Below are 21,522 nucleotides of genomic sequence, written 5' to 3'. Positions count from 1 at the left end.
AAAATTAAGTTTTCAGTTGGTGTTGTTGATATAATAACTAGTGAGATAAATCCTCCTCTGCAGATGGACCAGGAGGCTAACTGTCAGTGGACTGATGGAGGAGGAGCCAAAGGCGAGAGGCAAGGCTTCACCTCATTCACCAAGTGGCATCATTGTTCACACTGTCCATTTAAAACTGATGATATTCAATTTCTCAAGAGACATACATTGAAACACACCAGAAAGAAGCCATTTTCATGTGGTTTTTGTCCATATAAATCTGCTAGGAAGGCTCTATTGAGGGAACATATTAACACTCACACTGGGGAGAGGCCTCATGCTTGTCCATATTGCCCTTACAGTGCTTCCCAGAAGAATATTTTAAAGACTCATGTTCGCAGGCACACCGGGGAGAAGCCCTATGCGTGTACCCTCTGTCCATATCGAGCTATTCAGAAGTCAACTTTAAAAACTCATTTATTGAGCCATAAGAGTAATGACTATGCTTTATTATAACTGCAACTGTTTTTCTTGTAAAATTAATTGATTGTTTTTGGTTTGAAAATTTATAAAGTGATTTCAGTTTACTGCTGCTTGTATTGGAAACAAAGTGGATGCTGCCTCTTCCGTTTTACATGCAAGAAAATACCGTACTTGCAGTACAGTATTAAGGAAACTATTTAGATGTTTAAAGACTGAGATTGAAAGAGATTAAGAAAATAGCATGCATATTAAGGAAAGCATTTACCTGGTATATAATTAAAAAAAAAACATTGCTGTATTGAAAGATAGATGGAAGATTCCAGAATTTTTTTTAACGTCGGAACACATTTACCTCACACAACACACTTTTTGGCTTCTCTCATCACTAACACTTGTCACATGTTTTGGCTTTGCATTACCACACGATTGTTCACACTTACCATGGTGATAAAATAGGAAGTGCTGCACACAGTCAAGCCACAGATATACAGTACAGTACTGTAATGTAGTGCTGTCGTACACAGTCTTGGGGGTGTGGTGCATGTGGAATGCCAGTCAAGAAAGAGTGATTGAAGTATGTAAGTGTGATGCTGTGAACTTACGAGTATGTCAGCCTTGTGGATCAGGCTTTTTTTTCCTCCAAATTTTAATGTTTTTCAGTTCATGTGGATACAGTAATCCAGATGAACCATGTAGCAAACAGGATTTTTTTCTTTAGTTTGGTTTATCCACATTCCTGGTTTAGTGAAGCCAGGTTTAACAGAGACATCACCCATTCCATGTCCTTATGCCTGTGTTATAGTATTAAAAGTGGCATATTTATGGCCACACATTATGTGGGCTGCCTTTCAGTTACTTCAGATAAATTATAAGACACCTGATTTATTTGTATATTTCTTTATCTTATTCGTGTCCGCCTTTTGACCACCACAAATATGTTGGCTTTTGGGAATCACTCAAAAGTCATATCCAAGAGACTATTGTTATTTCTTTTACACGTCCTATCTGGCTCGGGGGTGTCAACAGCACGCTTAGGTCTCATTATTTAATTTGCTGCAATTAAAGATGTGTTTTACCAAAAGTTATTATTATTTATGTATTATTTCTTTGCTTTGTGTGTTTGTTACTTGTGCAAATAAACACTTCAGTGAATATTGTCTTTTTTTTATTTTTTGTATACTGTACACTATTACCAATACATTCCCACGTTAGCCACATCACTTTGTTGGAGCGATTTATGTGCAATTTTTATTTTGTCACTGACCAGCCACTCATAACACTGTTTTTAGGTCAAGTGAGGTGCAGTCCTATTGTGCCCTGACTTACAGTAATTCCGACATTGGCATTGGGTTCTGTTTAAATTAGCTATCGATAAAACAGGGTTAGAGTAGGTTAGGGGCTTTTGTAACCTTAAAAAAACAAAAATTTATTGTTATCTGTGTAATACTCTCTATGTTCAGTATTGTATTAAAGTCTTACCAGAACAATGGCTGCTGTACTTTATTTTATTTTCATCGTTTTATCAATATAAAGTGATTGGTGTTTATAGTCGTGTAATGATTTAATGGGGCATGGCAGCCGATTTATTACAACACTGTATGACACTTTGCTCGCTGGTTCTAGTTGGCCAAGGTGCAGAATGATTCCATAACTTTATTGCTGGGGAAGTGAAAGGTGGTAGGGAGATAACGCCGTGTTTAGTGTACCAAAGGCTGGTTGTTCACATTACCATCCACACATCTTCTATTGGGTAGTCTGGCCTTTGGGACCTCTCAAAATCATGGGTTGGGATTGATCCAACTTTATTTATTTGGTTAATTAAAGAACTCTTGCAACTCACACAGTAAGACAGAACTCGTTCCTTTATAAGTAATAAATGCAGTACAAGGAGCAGAAGAACCTTGACAGAAATGGGATGAAGAAACTATAAACTGCTAATTAATTTTTGCTTGATACATTTCAATCCTCGCTATCCGTGCAACGTAAAGAGTTTATACATTAACCTTGTCAGTTTTTTTGTTTAAAGGATAGAATTACTGTTCATTATTTCAAAGCAGCGGAAGTTTTAGAGAATTGTGAACTCTGTTGACTCAGTCTCCAGGCTTTTCATTTCAGACAGCATGTTTGTTGTAAATATCCAGAGTTTTAAGGCTGGATTTTGTAACCACATTAGCACAAGAACTATAAAGCTCAAGAAAATGTAATGGGGAAAAGTAATTGAAGTTTAATATACCTAGAGATAAAATTGGGGTGTTCCTTTGGAAGCTTGAAGTGTTCTTGAATTTCATTGTGAAGTAAGACGAAACTTCCTCGACAGATGGAGCGGGGGTCTAACTCTAGGTGGACTGTTACGAGAAGGACCCCAGGCGAAGGGGAGGGTGTCAACTCTGCCAGCAAAGTCCACCAATGTCCTCATTGTACCTTCAGCACTACTACTAGCCATGCTCTGAAGAGACATGTTTATCAACACACTGGGGAAAAACCCTTTTCATGTCTGTATTGTTCGTACAGCACAACGAGAAATCTACTTCTGCAGGAACATATTAATACTCATACTGGCGAGAGACCTTACTCCTGTCCTTACTGCAGCTACAAAGCATCTCATAAGACAGTTTTGAAAAATCACATACGAAGACACACTGGAGAAAGACCTTATGCCTGTACAATGTGTACTTACTGTTCCGCTCAGAAGTGTACTCTCACCTCTCACATGCGTACACATGCATGTAATGCTGACAGTCCTTGAGGGGTTAGATGTGGTCATTCACTTATGGTGTGTATTCAGTTCCATTAAGTTGCTGAACAGGTGTAGTTGCCCTTTGTCTTTTTTTTAACCATTGTATGAGACTAATTCACATTTTGATATTTCATTCGTTTTTACTTTAATGTTTCAAGGCAATGTCTCTTGTAGCACTTTAAAATCGACTCCAATTGTGAGTATTTAGTGATAAAATACTGAGAAGTTATATGTTGGGAATACAGCTTTGTTGGCAACCTTTGTATCTCAGCAAGAGGAAACTATTAGCTAACTCTCTCTCTTTTGTTTTGGAAGTACTGTATAGCATTGATGATTTATAGCTGTTCTTTATCAATACTGTAGTCTCAAATGTACCCTCTTAGACAGTAATTAGATTAAGTTAAATACAAGCATGAAAGTGGTTCCCTTAATCCCTGACGACCCATGAGAAGCAGTTTAGATACCACGTACAGTACTGAAGACTATGCTGAACCTCCAGAATACAAAGGGGTCGTGTAGCCAGATCTACACTTGACCAGTATCTGCTTGGCCACCACTTCGTAATGTAGTGTACCTGTACTGTATTATGAACTTAGAAATATTTGAGAGAAACACCTTTCTATTATGAACACATTTTGAGAAAAGTTATCAGAAAACCTGACCAGATTCAAAGTTACAGGTTTGTGTGATTGATCCTGCAGTGACTTTGAAGGGATAAAGCTAAAATTTACCACATTTAATTTTATACTCTATTTATTTTCCAGTAAACAGAAATCATTACTGTATTAAGCTTAAAATGCTTCATTATATTTATTTTTTTTCATTTATAATTCATGCAGTTGTTTAGAATTTAGTTTTTGTGTCCATTTTATTCTGAAGATTACATTTGGTGAAAGTTAAACAAAAAGCTGTATCTTTCCATCTGTACATTTCAATAACAAGTAAGATGAAGCCTCCTCTTCAGGTGGAGCGGGACACAAACTCTCTTTGGACTGATGGAAGAAGAACTACAGGAGAGTGGCAGGGCCTCACCCCTGCCAGCAAGGTGCATCAGTGTCCCCACTGTGCCTACAACACCACTGATTCATTTAAACTCAGAAGACATACTCTGAAGCACACTGGCGAGAGGCCATTTTCCTGTCCTTATTGCTCCTATGGGACAACAAGAAAAGAGTTATTGAAGGAACACATCAACCTGCACACTGGAGAAAAACCTTACACATGTTCATATTGTCCATACAGTGCTTCTCAGAGGAGTTCTTTAAATGTCCATTTACGCAGACACACCGGAGAGAGGTCTTTCATATGTATGTATTGTCCCTACCAAACTGCACACAAATTAGCCCTAAAAAACCACATGTTGGAGCACAAGACAAAAGACAGTAGAGTATAACCAACACAGAAGCTTGAGTACCCACCAGGCTATATTATAACCTTGTGAAGCAAAGTCTGATGATCCTCTACAAGTCTGAACAACCAGTCTGCTGGATGCTGGCAGTAAGAACACACTGTAGTAACGTTAAGTGTTGTTAATCCTGGAGTGAGCAATTACTCATGTTTTCATTAAGTTTATAGGGAACAATTGTTGGAGTTAATAGAGAGAAGATCAATGTTGACCCATAAATAATAAACTCAGTGCATTTGGACATTTTATCACTTTAGTAACTAGGTGCTTTTGTCTATTTACTTATCTTAAGCAAACACATTTTTTATTTCTTGGATGTAATATAAATAATTTTTATACCTATTTGTGAAATTAGCAATGTGTATTAGTGTTTTTTTTTGGGGGGGGGAGTGGGGTTAGAGACTGTAATAATGCAGTACAGTACATAGTATGAAAGTTCTTTATTTCATGGAATATAAATACAGTAAACCCCTAATAACTAAGCGAGGGGATTTGTTCCAAAGATCATTATTAAAAGGTTCATCATCTTGGCATTATTCTACCTACTACTGTAATGAAGTTTATGTATTAAATTTTCCATGTTAATGGTAATGTAGGAGTGTAGCTAAAAGGGTAACAGCCATTATAGTGAGTCTCTACCTTACCCAGTTTCCTTCTCTTTACACCAGTTAGGGGAGAAAACTAAGTCTTTGTGAGTCTAGGTGCTTACTGCCTACTTGTTGAAGGGTTGAGAGTTTTTACATGCACATAAGTTTAACCTAGAAAAGTGTGGGTCATTTAAAGCAAAATTCCCTTGTAACACTGAAACACTTTTAATATATATTGTCCAGTTATGCTCCAAATAACTGCTAATAGATAATTCATTCTTAACATTGCATTCTTACGTAGTTGTTTTTAAAGTAAATTGTCAGTCTCAGGGTGACTTAAAAGAACATTTAGAAATGAGAATTGGTTTGTGGAAATGTTGGTGCCCGTTTAACTGCTTTAAACTTAGTGAAACCTCAATTTAACGGACTATTTGGAGAGGAAGGTCCATTATATCGAGGGCCTGTTAGATGTGAAACCTCCATCTCATAAACTATGTAGAGATTAAAGTTTATTATATCAAAGGCCCATTCGATATGAAACCCCCATCTAACAGATTATATGGAAAGAGACATCTGTTTCGTGAAGGTTTCGCTGTATTTACCTTTTCTCTATTAAATGTGACCTGAACATTTTACAATAAGCTAAAAAGTTGGTTAAGTACAGTACTGCTTTAACTGTAGGTATATAGTGAGGAAGAAAGTTGTAGCAGCATCTTTTATAAGTTTGTGTAAGTTAGAAGATTAACTAATGATAAGAGGCAGAGAAAAGTAATGTTATCTTTCTGTGAAGTTATAAGATATTTTTAGTTACAAGTGTAAATTTTTTATATTTATCAAATAAAGGCATGAACTTGAGTCTGAAGTATTCATATCATATCTTATGTTGAGTTTTTTTTTTTTTTTTCTAGTCTGGAATATTTATGAAGTATTTTACTGAATTTCTACAAGATCAGCAAATTCTCATATGTATCTGAATGTGATACTGTACCCTGTGTATAATATTGTATCGGTAAATCGGTCCATCTTTCCTTCTTTATTTATCATTTCACCACTCATCAGCTCACTAGCAGTTCAGGTGGTTGGTCTGTACTTATTGTCTAGTGTTCATACAAGAGGAAACCAAAGTACAGGCTCTGCTGTATACATCTTACTGTCACCACCAGCCTTTACTATGGGATTGTCCTCAGGGATACACATAACATTATTGGTTTACGGTTCACAAGGTCATCATAGGACAGGGCCACTGTGAGTTTATTATGTGTCATTTGCGATGCATTTTTATTAACTTTTATTTATACAGTGAGAATTTTGGGGAAAGGGGCAATTAAGAAGTCAAAGAACATGAAAGTTTTCTCCAATATCGTTGATTTTCGTATAGGGTAAGATGTGGTTAAGAAAAGTACAGTACAGTACATCATCCTCAAGAGGGACATGCTCATGAAGAGGAAATGTTTCACCCAACAGTTGTATTCCTTCTGAGTCTCGGGTCTTTAGTCATGGCAGTGATGTTTGAAGTAACTGAGTTCAGTTTCCTGTAATCTTGTGATCTGTTGTGTGTGTTCCTGCATTATGTGAAGACAAATTTGCATTACTGTTTGTTCTTTGAAAAAAAATTACAAGTTATTGTGTTCATTAAGCAACATTGAATTTAATTTGACAGTTGTAAAAATTTTGATTACTGTACTGTATTTGCTCTAAAGCCAATAGATGATCTGCAACATCTACCATATAAATTATTTTTTTTTCATATATTGTGAACATAATATATGGAGATTAAAAATATTAGCTAGGAGGAAACTAGATAAATAAGATGGCATTACGAAGAAGTTTAGTAAGTTTATATAAAAGTACTTACTGTATATCTTAAAGAAATGTTGAAATCAAGAATTAACTTATTTTCAGTGAGCCTTAAACACTTGTGCTTGAGCATGTTAAACAACTGGCATTGATAAGAGAGTTAGGGTTAGAGGGTGTAACAATTATTGTGAAAGTAAGATGAAGCCTCCTCTGCAGGTGGAGCAGGAGACTAACTCTGAGTGGACTGGTGGCAGAAGACACACGAGAGAATGGCAGGGCCTCACCTCCAGCACAGTTCACCAGTGCACTTACTGCCCCTACAACACTACTGTCGTCTATAATTTCAGAAGACACACTTTAAAACATACTGGAGAGAGGCCATTTTCCTGCCTCTATTGTTCTTTTAGTACGACAAGAAAAGAAATCTTGAAGGACCACATTAACATCCACACTGGGGAGAGACCATTTTCTTGCCCATACTGCCAGTATCAGGCCACTCAGAAGAGTTCACTGAAAGTCCATATCCGGAGGCACACAGGAGAGAAACCTTATCTGTGTACCCACTGCCCTTACCGAGCAGCTCAGAGGTCCTCAGTGAAAAATCACATGCTAACTCATACAACAAAGGATCACATAGGATAGTGCCCAGTGTAATCACAGAAGCAAGTATGCTGTATTTATAATTCTTCAGCATCTCTCATGATAGTCAGTCTAATGCAGTCTTTGTTGTCTGTTACTGAACTTCTAATTTAGAAAAGAATTAGCATTATTAGATAATACAGTACAGTATATTGATTAAATTTACTCTACACTTATTTGCATGATTGAGTCTTCTTGCAAGTTAAAAGATGGAAGTGAGTCAATATTAAAGCTTCCTAATAACCTATTTTTATGGTGCCATACAGTATCAAGTGATTTGTTTGATATATAAGAATGATTTGTTGTAATTTTGTTTTGATGGAGACTATAATATTATTTGTATGCTTAATTAATATACAAGATAAATTGCCTTTTTTTTTCTTCTTCTTTTTTCAAGACTCCCAATAAAAAAAATTTCAAAACATCTATGGAAATACTCATTGTTTTGATTTCCTCCCATAAAACTTTGGAATAAGTTTGACTAAATTAAATTTAAAGGAATATTTAATCTTGTGTAACATTGCCTTGCTACAAACTGTCCCTAGGCTTCAGTTATAAGGTTTGAGTGAACAGACTATAGACACACGTGATCTGGTCATGAATCTGGGTCAGGTATACTATACTGAGTCTAGTGTTTGTAGTTGTGGGCCATCACCTTGTTTGGAAATTTTTGTCTTTTCTTCTGTGGCTCATAACTTATTACTCTGTTTCATTGTTCATCAATTATATTTTATAAATTAATTGTTAAAGTGATACAATTTTACTTAATACACATATTAATGTTTTGGAATAAGCATGAGGAATAAGACAAAGCCTCCTCAACAGGTGGAGTGGGAGAGTAATTGTCAGTGGACAGACAGGAGGAGAACACAAGACTTGCAAGACCTCCCCACTACCAGCAAGGTGCATCAGTGTCTTAACTGTTCCTATAGTACCAGAAATTCATGTAACTTTAAAAGACATTGTTTAAGGCACACTGGAGAGAGACCATTCACTTGTGCTTATTGTTCCTACAGTTCTGCGACAAAAAGTTGTTTGAAAGCTCATATTCGTCGACATACTGGGGAAAAGCCTTTTTGGTGTCCACACTGCCCATACCAGGCTGCACAGAGTTCCACCTTAAGAGCTCACATAATGACACACAGATCAAAAAGGATATAAAATACTTCCACCATGGAATACTGTACAGTAACTTAATACTCCATCAGTCATAGGTGAGCCTTAGTTTTTGGTTATACTGTACTGTACAATATAATCATTTTAACAGTACTGTACAGTACTATACAGTAATGTGAAGTACAGTAAATATATATTCTTTAACAGTGTGTAGTCACAACAACCCTGTTCCGAGTGCTGAGTAATTAACTTAAGTAAATAAACAAAGATCTTCTCAAATTGTTTGCATCTGTTAAAAAGTAAGTTAGATTCCTCATATCATATTTTTAGCTTGTATTAACTTAAAAGAGGTCCTAAATATACCTATCAGTGGTTTATTGTTCTGGTTCACAGTAATGCATCACACACAATGTAACAACACTTTTAGGGAGAATTAACAAAACTAGTGAATTAATCTACATACAACTACTCCCCGACTTACGACCTACTCGACTTGCGACCACCCGGACATACGACCGCCTCAGTCGTACCAAAATTTTGTCAATTACGTACAATATTTTTTAGTCCCAACGTCGGTGATTGCGCTGTGCACTGACAAAATTTTCGTTTGTAATTCACTTTACTGTAAATGGCTGGCAAGCTTAAAAGTGAGAGTTTTGTTGTGCTGAGAAGAAAAAGAGACACCCATTTTAGATTTTTTATGTATTATTTAAGCATTTTCGACTTACGACCTGGATTTGGGTCCCTAACCTCGTCGTAAGTCGGGGAGCAACTGTAATATATGGTATTACAATAAAAACAGATATTGTACAACTGTACAGTCCCCCCAAAAAATATCATTGGATTTTCTGTCGTTACATTTTGAAACGCTCGATGAAATGCTTTGATATGATCCTCGATGCCTGCTGGCCATATCAGCAACAGCTAGAGACTGGGGTAACATTTGGGGAGGGAGTCATCCTTGTATGGCACACTAGATACTTAAATACAAATATAACAAGAAATCCATTAAACTATATTAATGTACTTGTGTATCGTTCAAAAACGTTAATAAGCTTTAATTTTCAACTCCTATTTCAACAAGCTTAAGAACTGTAGAAAGGGAGACCGAATTTCTCACCTAAGTTCCTAATGTCCACACACACTCGCTCATCATATACAGTACTATGGCGATGCCTTGAAAGTCTGTACACTATTGTATATCAATATTCATGCATGTTTAACCAGCATTTAGTGTGGTTAATTTTTCATTCATTGGCAAAGTTGTTGTAATGCATACAGTTTTCAAGACAGAAATTGCACGAGCTGTGTTTTGGGGCATTACTTACTGTATCTTTGGAAAGTGTTTTTTTTTTTTTTTTTTTTCAGATAAAACAGAATTAGCAGAAAACTGTGGCAATGGAATTCTATTATTATTATTATTATTATTTTTATTATTATTATTATTATCATCATTATTATTATTATTTGTTGTTATTTTTATTTGTACCATTATTTTTATTATTATTTTCTCTCTTAATTTTTATACTACTATTATTTTTATTGCTATTTTAATACAAACTTTTTTTAACAATGAATAGAGGAAGGAAATGATTTTTCTTGATAGTCCATACTGTATTTAATTAAGACACCTGTGAGTGCTGTCAATAGGAAACAAATTTCCAAACATTACTATGTGTGTGTGTGTTCTTGCCCTCTGGCTTTATACATCAGGGTACCCAAAAATATTTCACTTTTACATGATAATGAAAAGTAAGATGAAGCCTCCTCTACAGGTGGACCGGGAGGCTAACTGTCTATGGACTGATGGAAGAAGAAGCACAGAAGATTGGCAGGACCTCACCAATAATCTCAGGAGCTATGCTTTAAAACACACTGGGGAGAAGCCATTTTTATGTCCATTTTGCTCCTATAGAACAACAAGAAAAGCTCTCTTGGAGGAACATATAAATACACACACTGGGGATAGACCATTTTCCTGTCCATATTGTCAGTATAGTTCTTCCCACAAGAGCATTTTAAAGGCTCACGTCAGACGACACACCGGAGAGAAGCCTTACGCATGTACTTACTGTCCGTATCGTGCCACTCAAAAGTCTACCCTGAACAGTCATATGTTGACCCATAAGGGGAAGGATACCGTCTGAAGATGTTTAAGAAAGGGGGCGAGTGTATTATACAGCGAGGTGGTCAACAAAGGGAAGTGTCCTGAGTACTGACAGTGTGACAGTATATTATCTTGACTGTTTTGTATTGATTTGTATTTTTTTAGTTACTTATAAACCTTAGAAACTGTGGATTCCCAAAAGAGTATTGTTTGAGAGGATTCACAGTATGATGAATGTAAACTTTAAAATTCAAATCCACCGACTTCTCCAGTTTTGAACACATAGAGTGAGGCTACGATAAACATACTGTACATGAATAAATATACTGTATAGGGACAGCTTCAGTAGTGGATCTTTCACATCCTTCTTTGATTATGACTGCAGCTTACCTGTATTATCTCACTTCAGGAGTTGACCCAATGTGTGTGTATTTGTTTGTGGCTGAACTTTAGCAATCACAACTGAGGAGAATGCCAGTGGACATTAAAATTATTCTGTATATATATATATATATATATATATATATATATATATATATATATATATATATATATATATATATATATATATATATATATATATATATATATATATATATATATATATATATATATATATATATATATATATATATATATATATATATATATATATATATATATATATACTAACTTTTTGTAATGTTAATTTGAAAGCTAAAGTTTACCTCCTCATATTGAACTGTAAAGTATTGAGTGTTAGCAGATCATAAATTCTGATACATAAGGTATGAGAACAGTGTAGAAGAAATTTTAATTGGTACAGTATTACTGTATCTATCTATTTCTGGTAATCATCTCTAGTCTTCTTTCTCTCTCTTGTGTCGGGTGGATTACGGGGAAATGATATGAGAAAGTGATGGATGATAAATGTTTGGGAAGCAACAGGTTAGTTTTTATTATTATTATTATTAAGGAATGGACTAAGGTTTCAAGCAAATAAAAAGGTGGCAACTGAATGCTGGTACCGTACACATATTATTGAATTCTTCTCTGGTTTTTCTGAGAGAAATTTTGCCAGATACTGTACATCCGAGCCACCAAGTCCACGATATTTATTTTGACTCGTTTTGCTCCTATTTAAATGTTTCTCTTTGTAGAAAATAAAGGAATTTTAAGTTTTCCTCTGAAAGAATTGATTAGGGAAAGACTCACTGCATTTGAATGAAGCTACTCTACCTCTCCCCCAATTAATTCAGAAACTTACCCTACTCATTCTTCCATTCACAGTATTTTACTTTCTATCTAGGACCCTTTTTTTGTATTATTATTCACGGGTAGATTAGCTCCCCAGTGGTTTATGGAAGTGTCACGTTGCTCCATTGAGAAATATATGTCGGTCTCAAGTCTTCATAAACTGAGATAGTTCAAGAGAAATTGGTGGTGCTATAAATGAGTAGTACTGTAATGTAAATGGTCATTGGTGATAGGGTAAACCTTCTCCCATAAAGACTTTTGTTAAATCTTCTCCCATAAAAATTTTGTTAAATCTTCTCAAATAAAGACTTTTGTTAAATCTTCTCCTATAAAGTCTTTTGTTAAATATTCTCCTTTAAAGACTTTATTTTTTTTTCTGTATTATTTTTATTAGTAAACATAACTTCTTCTTGTGATCAGGTGTATCAGGATAGACTGAGTTACCTGAGGAAAGACTGAATTATTTGAGAGTAGGTTCTGAATTCCTAACTGAAGGGCAGCAACTTTCCCTTGATCACCCAAAGCCGAGGAACCTGTAGGGGCTGCTGGGCACAACCTCCTTCACCCGTACAAAACGTGATGTTACAAACTCGTGATAGAATGGAAAAAACAACAACAAAGCACAAGTTGGTGTTAAGATGGTGGTGGTATAAGGTATCGGTTCGTTGAGAGCAGACATCGATTGGAATGTAGTAATCGGTCCAACCAAATTCATTTTTTACCTCATTTTCTTGAATTACAGGACCGGGTACCTGTGTAATTGTGCATCATGTTATCCCGCCCCTCCCCCCCAATTTTATTTTTTACTTTTACAATATCATTTTTTTTCTGGTAAGTTTTATTTTCTCATGGGATGGCATAATTTTTTCCCCCTTTCCCCCTTTATTTTGTATATACTTTATTGTAGTTTTCCTCTTTTAGTTTGTTTCTTTCCAGCCTTTAGGGAAAAATTTAAAACATTCGTGAACTTGTGTTTGTAAATGATATAACTGCATTATGAAATGAATAAAAATACTTCCCGTCACAATATAATGTTGTTTTATTGTGTTGATGTGATTCCTTGTACAGTACATTATGGTGAAATAAATAATCCACAAGAAGTATTGGAAAGAAAACTACTGTATACTTTTTTTTTTTTTTTAGATATTTCTGAGAAGTTTCAAATATACAAGTATTGTTCTTTACGAGTTCATAGAGCAAAGCTATTGAGTTCTATTGACATAGTAATACATTGAAGGAGTAAAAAGGGGTAATAATAGCACTAGCAGTACTCCAATAGTAATAGGCCTAGTCATAGTAGTAGCAGTAGTAACAGAGGTATTAATAGTACAATAATGGAAAGAGAACTCCAGTGCAGGGTAAATCATAGCGACGATAATTTTTACCTGCAGCAAAAATAAGATAAAAAAATGGAAGCAATAACAAGAAATCACCTGAAGATTAGCCCTTTAAGCTTATCTCACCTTAAGATTTACCTTACCTTAATTACCTAATGACCACCCAAATGCTAACCTAACCTAACCCAGCCCAACTCCCTCCGGTAGCCTTAGGGTGTTTAATCATCACTTGAAAGAGGGGGGGGGAAGACTAATCACTCCCTATTTCTCACAAGAAGTTGACTGATCAATCACAATTAAATTTTCTGGAGGACTGGTTGTAGCGGCTCTGTACCAATATTCCAGGAACTTCTCCAAGGTGTCGGTTCTTGGGTATTTATATGATAGATTAAAAACTACATTAATCAAAGTTCTGTTGAAGGTCATAACCATGGTAAAGTTTTGTACTGTATATATGTATATAATTTATTCAAGACTGTAATGGGGTTATGCTGTTTGTGTTTGGTAAATTAGATCGTTTTAATACCGAGTTTGTTTTCAAATATTTATACTGTATATATATATATATATATATATATATATATATATATATATATATATATATATATATATATATATATATATATATATATATATATATATATATATATATATATATATATATATATATATATATATATATATATATATATATATATATATATATGCAATATGTCTTTTTATCTCATGGCTTGATTAGATGTAATGAAGCAGTTGGTTACCTTCAGCAGGATTTGATTTATAAAGAATATTGTTTCTGTCTTTTAAGCAGTACTGTACTATGAAAGTAAGACCAAGCCTCCTCTACAGGTGAACCAGGAGGCAATCTTTCAGTGGACCGATGAACGAAGAGCTACAGGAGAAGGACAGGTCCTCACCTATTCTAGCAAGGTGCATCAGTGTCCCCACTGTGCCTACAACACCATTTACTCTAATAAACTCAAGAGGCATTTGTTAAAGCATACTGGAGAGAAACCATTTACATGTTCACAGTGTTCGTACGGAACTACAAGAAAGGAATTATTGAAGGAACACATGACTAAACACACTGGAGAAAGGCCACACACATGTCCATATTGTCCTTACCGCTCATCTCGTAAAAACATATTAAAGGTTCACATTCGTCGACACTTGGGAGAGAAGCCTTATGCATGTACCTATTGCCCTTATCGTGCTGTCCAAAAATCCAATCTGAATAGTCACATGTTGACTCATTGGACGAATGATTAGGCTGTGCTGTACCTTAACCTTCATACAGTTCTGTATTCGAGGACCCACGACGAGACACCATAATATGTGAGAGGAATCAACTCCCCACATTAAGAATGACAACTGAGAGGTTTCTAAAAGTGGGAAAGGTTGTGTAATCAGCTCAGTGTAATAGAGTGCATTGTGTGTGTGTGTGTTATATATCAAGAAGCCTTTAAAGTAACATTTATTTGTGTGATTGGTTATTAGATTAAGGTAACTGGTTTGAGTGATTAGATAAAGGTAACTGGTTTCTGTGAACTGGTGTAATATTGAAGGTAAATATGACAAATGTTTTAAAATGTGAGGTTTAATATACAGTACACTATGATGGGATAATGTAAGGTTTAATGTACACTATGATGGGGTAATGTGAGGTTTAATATACACTGATAATGTAAGGTTTAATGTACACTATGATGCGTTAATGTGAGGTTTAATATACACTATGATGGGACAATGTGAAGTTTAATATACTCTGATAATGTAAGGTTTAATGTACACTATGATGGGGCAATGTGAGGCTTGATTTACTATGATTATGTAAGGTTTAATGTACACTATGATGCGATAATGTGAGGTTTAATGTATACTATGATGGGGTAATGTAAGGTTTAATGTGCACTATGATGGGGTAATGTAAGGTTTAATGTGCACTACTGTATGATCTGGTAATGTGAGGTTTAATATCGACTGATGGGATTCTGAAAGGTTATTCTTGGCATTAGATATGTTAAGAAGAAAGTACAAGTCAGATATCATATCACAGAAAGATAATTAAGATACATTCCTGGGTAAAGACCTATAAACACTAATGAAGAGAATTGAAATGGGTGTTTGGGAGTTGAATCTTAAGTATGAACGTAAATAAAAGCAAACTGGTTATCCGCAGTTGTTAATTCCTTGCTGTCGTGATCATATGTAGCTGTGTTTTAAGTCACCAGATGGCAGTTGATTTTTGTACTAAGTTTATACCGTGAAACCTCTATATAACAGACTATAAGGAGAGGAAAGTCCACTATATCGAGGATTTGTTATGTATGAATCCACCATCTAACGAATTATATAGAAGCGAAGGTCCGTTATATCGAGGGTCCGTTACATATATAAACCCCATCTAATGGATTATATGGAGAGAGAAGTTCGTTATATTGAGGTTTTACCGTTTTAAAAAGTATCTAATAATGCTAAAAAAGTAATAACAATCGACCCAGTCCATTGGTTGGGTTTAGCAGCATTTCGGTGTCTGCTCGGAAGTGTTAAAATTGCTTACGATATTGCAATAACATCCGGTCTGGTCTTGTAATCGCCTAAAGATGCGTTGTGCGCATAATTCATGACCACGAGCTCGAGGTGTGGGTCAGACGTTTCTGATATTTACCTGGTACTGTTTACAGACTTTGCGGCCCTTGTGATGGTGTCGTAGTTTTAGTTAATGATTATTTTTATTGTCATCATATTATTACCTCTAGTACTGTATTAATAATTTTCTTTGATGATTTCTATTTTAATTATTTTATTATTATTATTATTACCTGTGTTAATGTTATTTAAACCTTTATTATTATTATTATTATTATTATTATTATTTCTTCATTGAGAGTATCTGGCAGTCTTTCATTTATTAAGGTCAACTTTTAATACGTTTTATCCTTCATTACGCGCACACATTTGTGTTTCTCTGTGTGTGCTTCATTTATGTATCATTCAGAACTTCTCCAGATTAAGATTGTGCCTCTTTGTATTCATTCTGACTAAGTGAGATTATTTTTTACCTGACCTGAAATGCGAGAATATTTATATACAGTACAGTATATATATACATATATATATATAAATTTTTTTTTTTACTTTAGCTTCTGTGGACTGATAGTTTGTGTCCTTCATGAGATGTTTTGAAGTAATGCAACATTTAAGATGGTACATTACAGTACAGTACTGTATATGCTTTTGTTCAGTGACATTGTATAAAAAAAAGTACAGAAATATTTTACTCTTCTTTGAAAATCTTAAATATTTAGATACTTTACATTTGATTTTATCCAGTGGTTACTTGAACTGTTTGTCTCCTGTGCAGTAGTAAGTTTATTTTATTCTCTCACAAAGAAAAAATTGTTCAGGAATTAAACTGGCAAGAAGATTTATAACGAATCTTTAAACCTTAAAATAAAGAATAAGATGAAGCCTCCTCTACAGGTGGAGCGGGAGACTAACTGTCAGTGGACTGATGGGGGACGAACCTCGGAAGATTGGCAGGGGCTCACTACTGCCAGCAAGGTGCATCAGTGTCCCCACTGTGCCTACAGCACAACTTATATCCATACTCTGAGGAGGCATATTTTAAAGCATACAGGAGAGAAACCATTTTCTTGCCCACATTGTTCCTATAGCACTACCAGAAATGCTCTTCTGAAGGAGCACATCAATACTCACACAGGGAACAGACCATTTTCTTGCCCATACTGCCCTTATAACTCTTCCCATAAGAATATTTTAAAGAGGCACATACGCACACACACCGGGGAGAAGCCATATGTCTGTACCATGTGTCCTTTCCGTGCCTCTCATAAGACAAACTTGAATAGTCATTTACTAACACATATGGCAAAAGATCAAACCATGTAGCACCTTTAACACTAGCTTGTGTGTTAGAAGTGGTCAGCAGGTAAACATGAGTTAGCCACCTTACTAGCATTGCAGTAGCTTTTTTTACACCATTGCTTGTTGTCCCTGAGATCACACAAAGTTTTGAAGTATTTGTAAGTGTTAAGTCTGTTTAACATTCCATTGATAGGATTATGGTACTCCTATATAGTTCTCTTATTAGTACTCATGGTTCTCTTATTAGTACTCATATATATAGTAATCTTATCAGTACTGTACTCATACTGTACTGTATATGATTCTCTTATTAATACAGAGTACTCATTTATGGTTATGTTATTAGTACTCATATGGTTCTCTGTTTTAGTACTCATATAGTTCTCTTATTAGTACTCATGGTTCTCTTATTAGGTTTATATATTTTTGTATAAGTAAATGTGGGAAAGAAAGAAGACTTGTCGCTGATTCTCTCTCCCTCTCTTCCACTCCTCTGACAAAAGGTATACAGTAAATTCTTTTCTTTTTTAAACTTTTTTTTAATTGGATAAAACTTGGTTACCATTTTAAGTAATAAATATATTCAGTTTTTAATTAGATTTGCATACTTTGATTCATACTGATTCATACTATTGCAAGGATACTTAAATTATTTGGTTTTTATTTATTTATTTGGTCATTATTATTATTATAGGTTATGCTACAGGTTTTATTAATATTATTATTATTTAGATTTAGTATTGGTGTCTCGCACTATCAATAACGTACAGTGAGGCCTTTATATAGTGGACTCTCGATTTAATAGACTTTCATCTCTATGCAGTTCGTTAGATGGGAGTTTCATATCTAACGGACCCTCGATATAATGGACTTTCCTCTCTGTAGTCCGTTAAATAGAGGTTTCACTGTACTGTACCCCACACATAATCTCAATGATGTTCCTCTCATGTATAATGTCTCCAGAAGTGTGTAGTATCATCTCCATTGTTTATCTCTTTCTTTATTCATTACTTCCATCAACAGCTTTATACAGTTCAATTACTAAAGTCCATTCACCTCTTCCCCTGAACCACAAACCTAGAGATTCAGATTCATGAACCTGAAGTAGTGGACTGATCCATTATTCTGTCCATTAATGCATTGGGTTCATAAGTCTGAATCTCTGGGTTTGTGGTTCAGGGGAAGAGGTGAAGGGACTTTAGTACTGTAGTTGACTGTACCTCCTATCACTTCCTCATTACCTTATTTATTTATTCCTCTTATACTTCGTACCCCCAACTTTGAACTCAATCACATGGTGTAATACAACATCTCACACGCCCGTAAAAAAAATTATACAATTCTAACCTCTTATGAAAATGTGTATTGTAGTAGCAAATAAAATTCCCTTGGCACTTTTGTTATGTCTGATAATTACATACATTGCTTTTGTTTCATGTGAGTCTAAGGATTGGTATTTTAATCCAATAGAGAGTATTTTTATGTTGTTATTCTAATATTATTTATAATGACAAGTGGCATTCACCAGCTATATAGACCAATCACATAGACAGTCCACAAGTCGAGGGAATTTTGGCCACAACTATGCTTTCACCATATTGTTTTCTGTAGCTGAAGAACATACAATACCTGATATACTCTATAATGTGTGATCGACATAATTTGCCTAATATTCCACCATCCCCCCAAAAAATTCCTAAGAGAGAAAGTCTTTTATTCAAGCTTAATTTTTCACCCAACCACTTTAGTCTCTCTTATTACACACTTAATTATGCATTCCTGTTGAATACCTCACACCTATTAATTGGTCTCAGTTTTAAGTAGTCACTAATATTATTCATTATTCATATACAGTCGTAGTAATAGTATTGTCATTCCAAGCCTGTCATGAATTTTAACTCTGCCTGTTCTCAGCACTCAAGATTCTTATACGGTAGTTTGATTGGTGGTTTTTTATTGTACGCAGCGTTGTTTATATACAGAAGATAGAACTTTGAACTCTGCATTATCAAAAACATACATGTATATATGTTTGTTTTTTCCTTTTAAGGTTTGTTTTGAACTTTTGATGCTGTCGCTTTGGCTGCAGTTTGATTTTTTCTTATCATAAGGTAGATCTTTTAAAATGTAGAAAAGTGTAAGAATTGTTCCAAAATATATGGTTGAGCATTCTCTGTTGTATTATTTATAATTCATGTAGGGTGTTGCCTCTGGTATATTTACTGAATAAAGTTATAATCATCTTCCTGTTATTATGGTATCTTGTTAACTACAGGTGCTCCTCTACTTAAGAATGTTCAACTTAGAAACTTACAGAGATACAAACCTCATCACTAAGGGGGGTTACCTGCCAGAACAGGTGTTCAATGTGGATGAGACTGGATTATTTTGAAGAAAATTCCAGATAGAACAAACATTACCTAAGAGAAGAGTGAGCTAGGTTTTAAGGCTGTATTAAAGAGTATAGCTTTACTAAATATCCATAATCTTTTCATTTTTCACAATATGTTTGGTATCTACAAGAGTAAAGTTGGACTAACTAACAAGCCTCAGGAACGTAACTCGTTCGTAAGTAGAGGATCACCTGTATTGTAATCTTAGGTGTACAAGTTAAGGGGGGGTCCTATTTTCAGCCTATTCCTAATATCCATATTTTGTGTTGTAAAATATAATAGATATAAAAAGAAAATCAAGGAACAAATAAATTAAAAGCTAATTTACTCTGTGTGTGTTCCGACTCCACTTCTAAGTATGGTTGCTGTAGAGAAACTGAGAAGCGATTTTATTTATTTATTTTTTTTTTTCTGGTTGGAATTGTAGTTGTTGGAGGCCGTAGACAGTCATACCTACCAAGATAAGGCAATAGGTATTAAAATTGTAGATGCAGGAAAAATGTACATTGGTGTAGATATTTTACTGACCTTCACCTATGTAGATCTATGCAGTATTGAAACAATAGAATTAATACCTTGAAGGATTACTGTTATGAGGTTTTTTTTTTTACAATTTTATTATTATTCCAACAAGTATTATAGTTTAAGTATTATTATGATACTATCAGTAGTGTAGTGTATTATTATCATTGGTAGTAGTAGTAGTATTGTATATAGTAGGAGTACATCCATGGTAATTGATTGATAAATATTCATAACAGTTGTAATTGGTACTGCCATATACTACCTCTTATATATTTAATCTTACAGTCAGATCATTTTAGTAAGAGTCTGTTCTACTGTACACAAGTTCAAAAATCTCAGATGGATTAAGACAAAAATAGCAATTATTTAACCAACTGGACTCCTTAAAAATAGAACAAACTTGCAGGTGTTTACATGGATAGTACTGTATGTTTAGTACAGGTATTGTATTTGTTATTCCTGTTAATCTACAGCATTTAATCTGGTACAGTACTAATACAATTAAGAAACATAATTTACTATTTACAAATACTGCATTGCTATACAGTATACAGGTTATTGTTATACTGTATAATTACCATCAGCGTTTTAAGGTCTTTTTCCACACCATCTTGGGTTAGCCGTGTTTACCTGACAGCAGTTCCCCATACTGTGTTGTCCCTTGCAGCCTCTCTTGCCTGATTCATAAATCTCATGTTATTTCTTTCAACCACCCCCCATGTCATTCTTGGCCTACTCCTGGCTCTATATCCACAAGGTAGTAATAATCTGGGTATATATGGTAGACCACCAGCCCAAAGAAAATGTCCCGAATAAACTTAAGTAAGAAAATACTGTAACACTCTAGGAAACATCAAACTGTGAAAGTTTCACATTCTATGTAAAGTTCTTGATGTACATTAACTTGCAGTTTGTGCCTAAATACTATTAACAATATAAGGTTGGGGAGCTTTCCTTGTAAAAGTTTGCTACTACAAACTTTACTGAATACTATACTGTATAAAGCAGTACATTTATAACAACACCAACTGTATATTATAGTTAATCACTATTCAGTTGATAAGCAAAAAGCCACTATCTTCAATCAAATTTAATTTAATATTGTAGAAAAGTGTCTTGGACATACTGTACTGTACACTACTGTACTCTATCAAGGAAAGATTCAAAGGAGATATAATATTTTACTTGCAATGCACCGATAGAAATGCTGTTTTGATATAATTTATTCATTTACAATTATTGTGTTCAGTGCTTACCTCTGATACTGAAAAATATGATTTAAAGAGAATAAGA

The 21,522-nt window shown here is 34.7% G+C and overlaps 1 protein-coding gene across 20 annotated transcripts in view; it reads left to right on the top strand.

The window, feature by feature from the left end:
• Positions 1-21,522, top strand: part of LOC121873873 (zinc finger and BTB domain-containing protein 17-like) — a 101,155-nt gene that overhangs the window by 56,552 nt on the left and 23,081 nt on the right. Inside the window, exons 6-7 of one of the 20 annotated variants that reach the window (XM_042377709.1) lie at positions 14,273-14,353; positions 16,907-19,482. The exons of 10 other annotated variants lie outside the window; for them this stretch is intronic. In XM_042377709.1, the coding sequence (XP_042233643.1) occupies positions 14,273-14,353; positions 16,907-17,335 (510 nt within the window). In that variant the 3' untranslated portion in view covers positions 17,336-19,482. Of the gene's footprint in view, positions 1-63; positions 1,615-2,779; positions 3,236-4,151; positions 6,047-7,204; positions 8,064-8,452; positions 8,804-10,518; positions 11,349-14,272; positions 16,267-16,906; positions 19,483-21,522 lie in introns of those variants that run through there. 9 more of the 20 variants (XM_042377721.1, XM_042377719.1, XM_042377726.1 and 6 more) reach the window with 9 other exon arrangements.

This window comes from Homarus americanus, unplaced genomic scaffold (genome assembly GCF_018991925.1).
Source record: "Homarus americanus isolate GMGI-L3 unplaced genomic scaffold, GMGI_Hamer_2.0 scaffold25827, whole genome shotgun sequence".
Classification (NCBI taxonomy): domain Eukaryota; kingdom Metazoa; phylum Arthropoda; class Malacostraca; order Decapoda; family Nephropidae; genus Homarus; species Homarus americanus.
The sequence above is the reverse complement of the archived record's forward strand: the minus strand, read 5'-3'. Positions and strand labels throughout refer to the sequence as shown.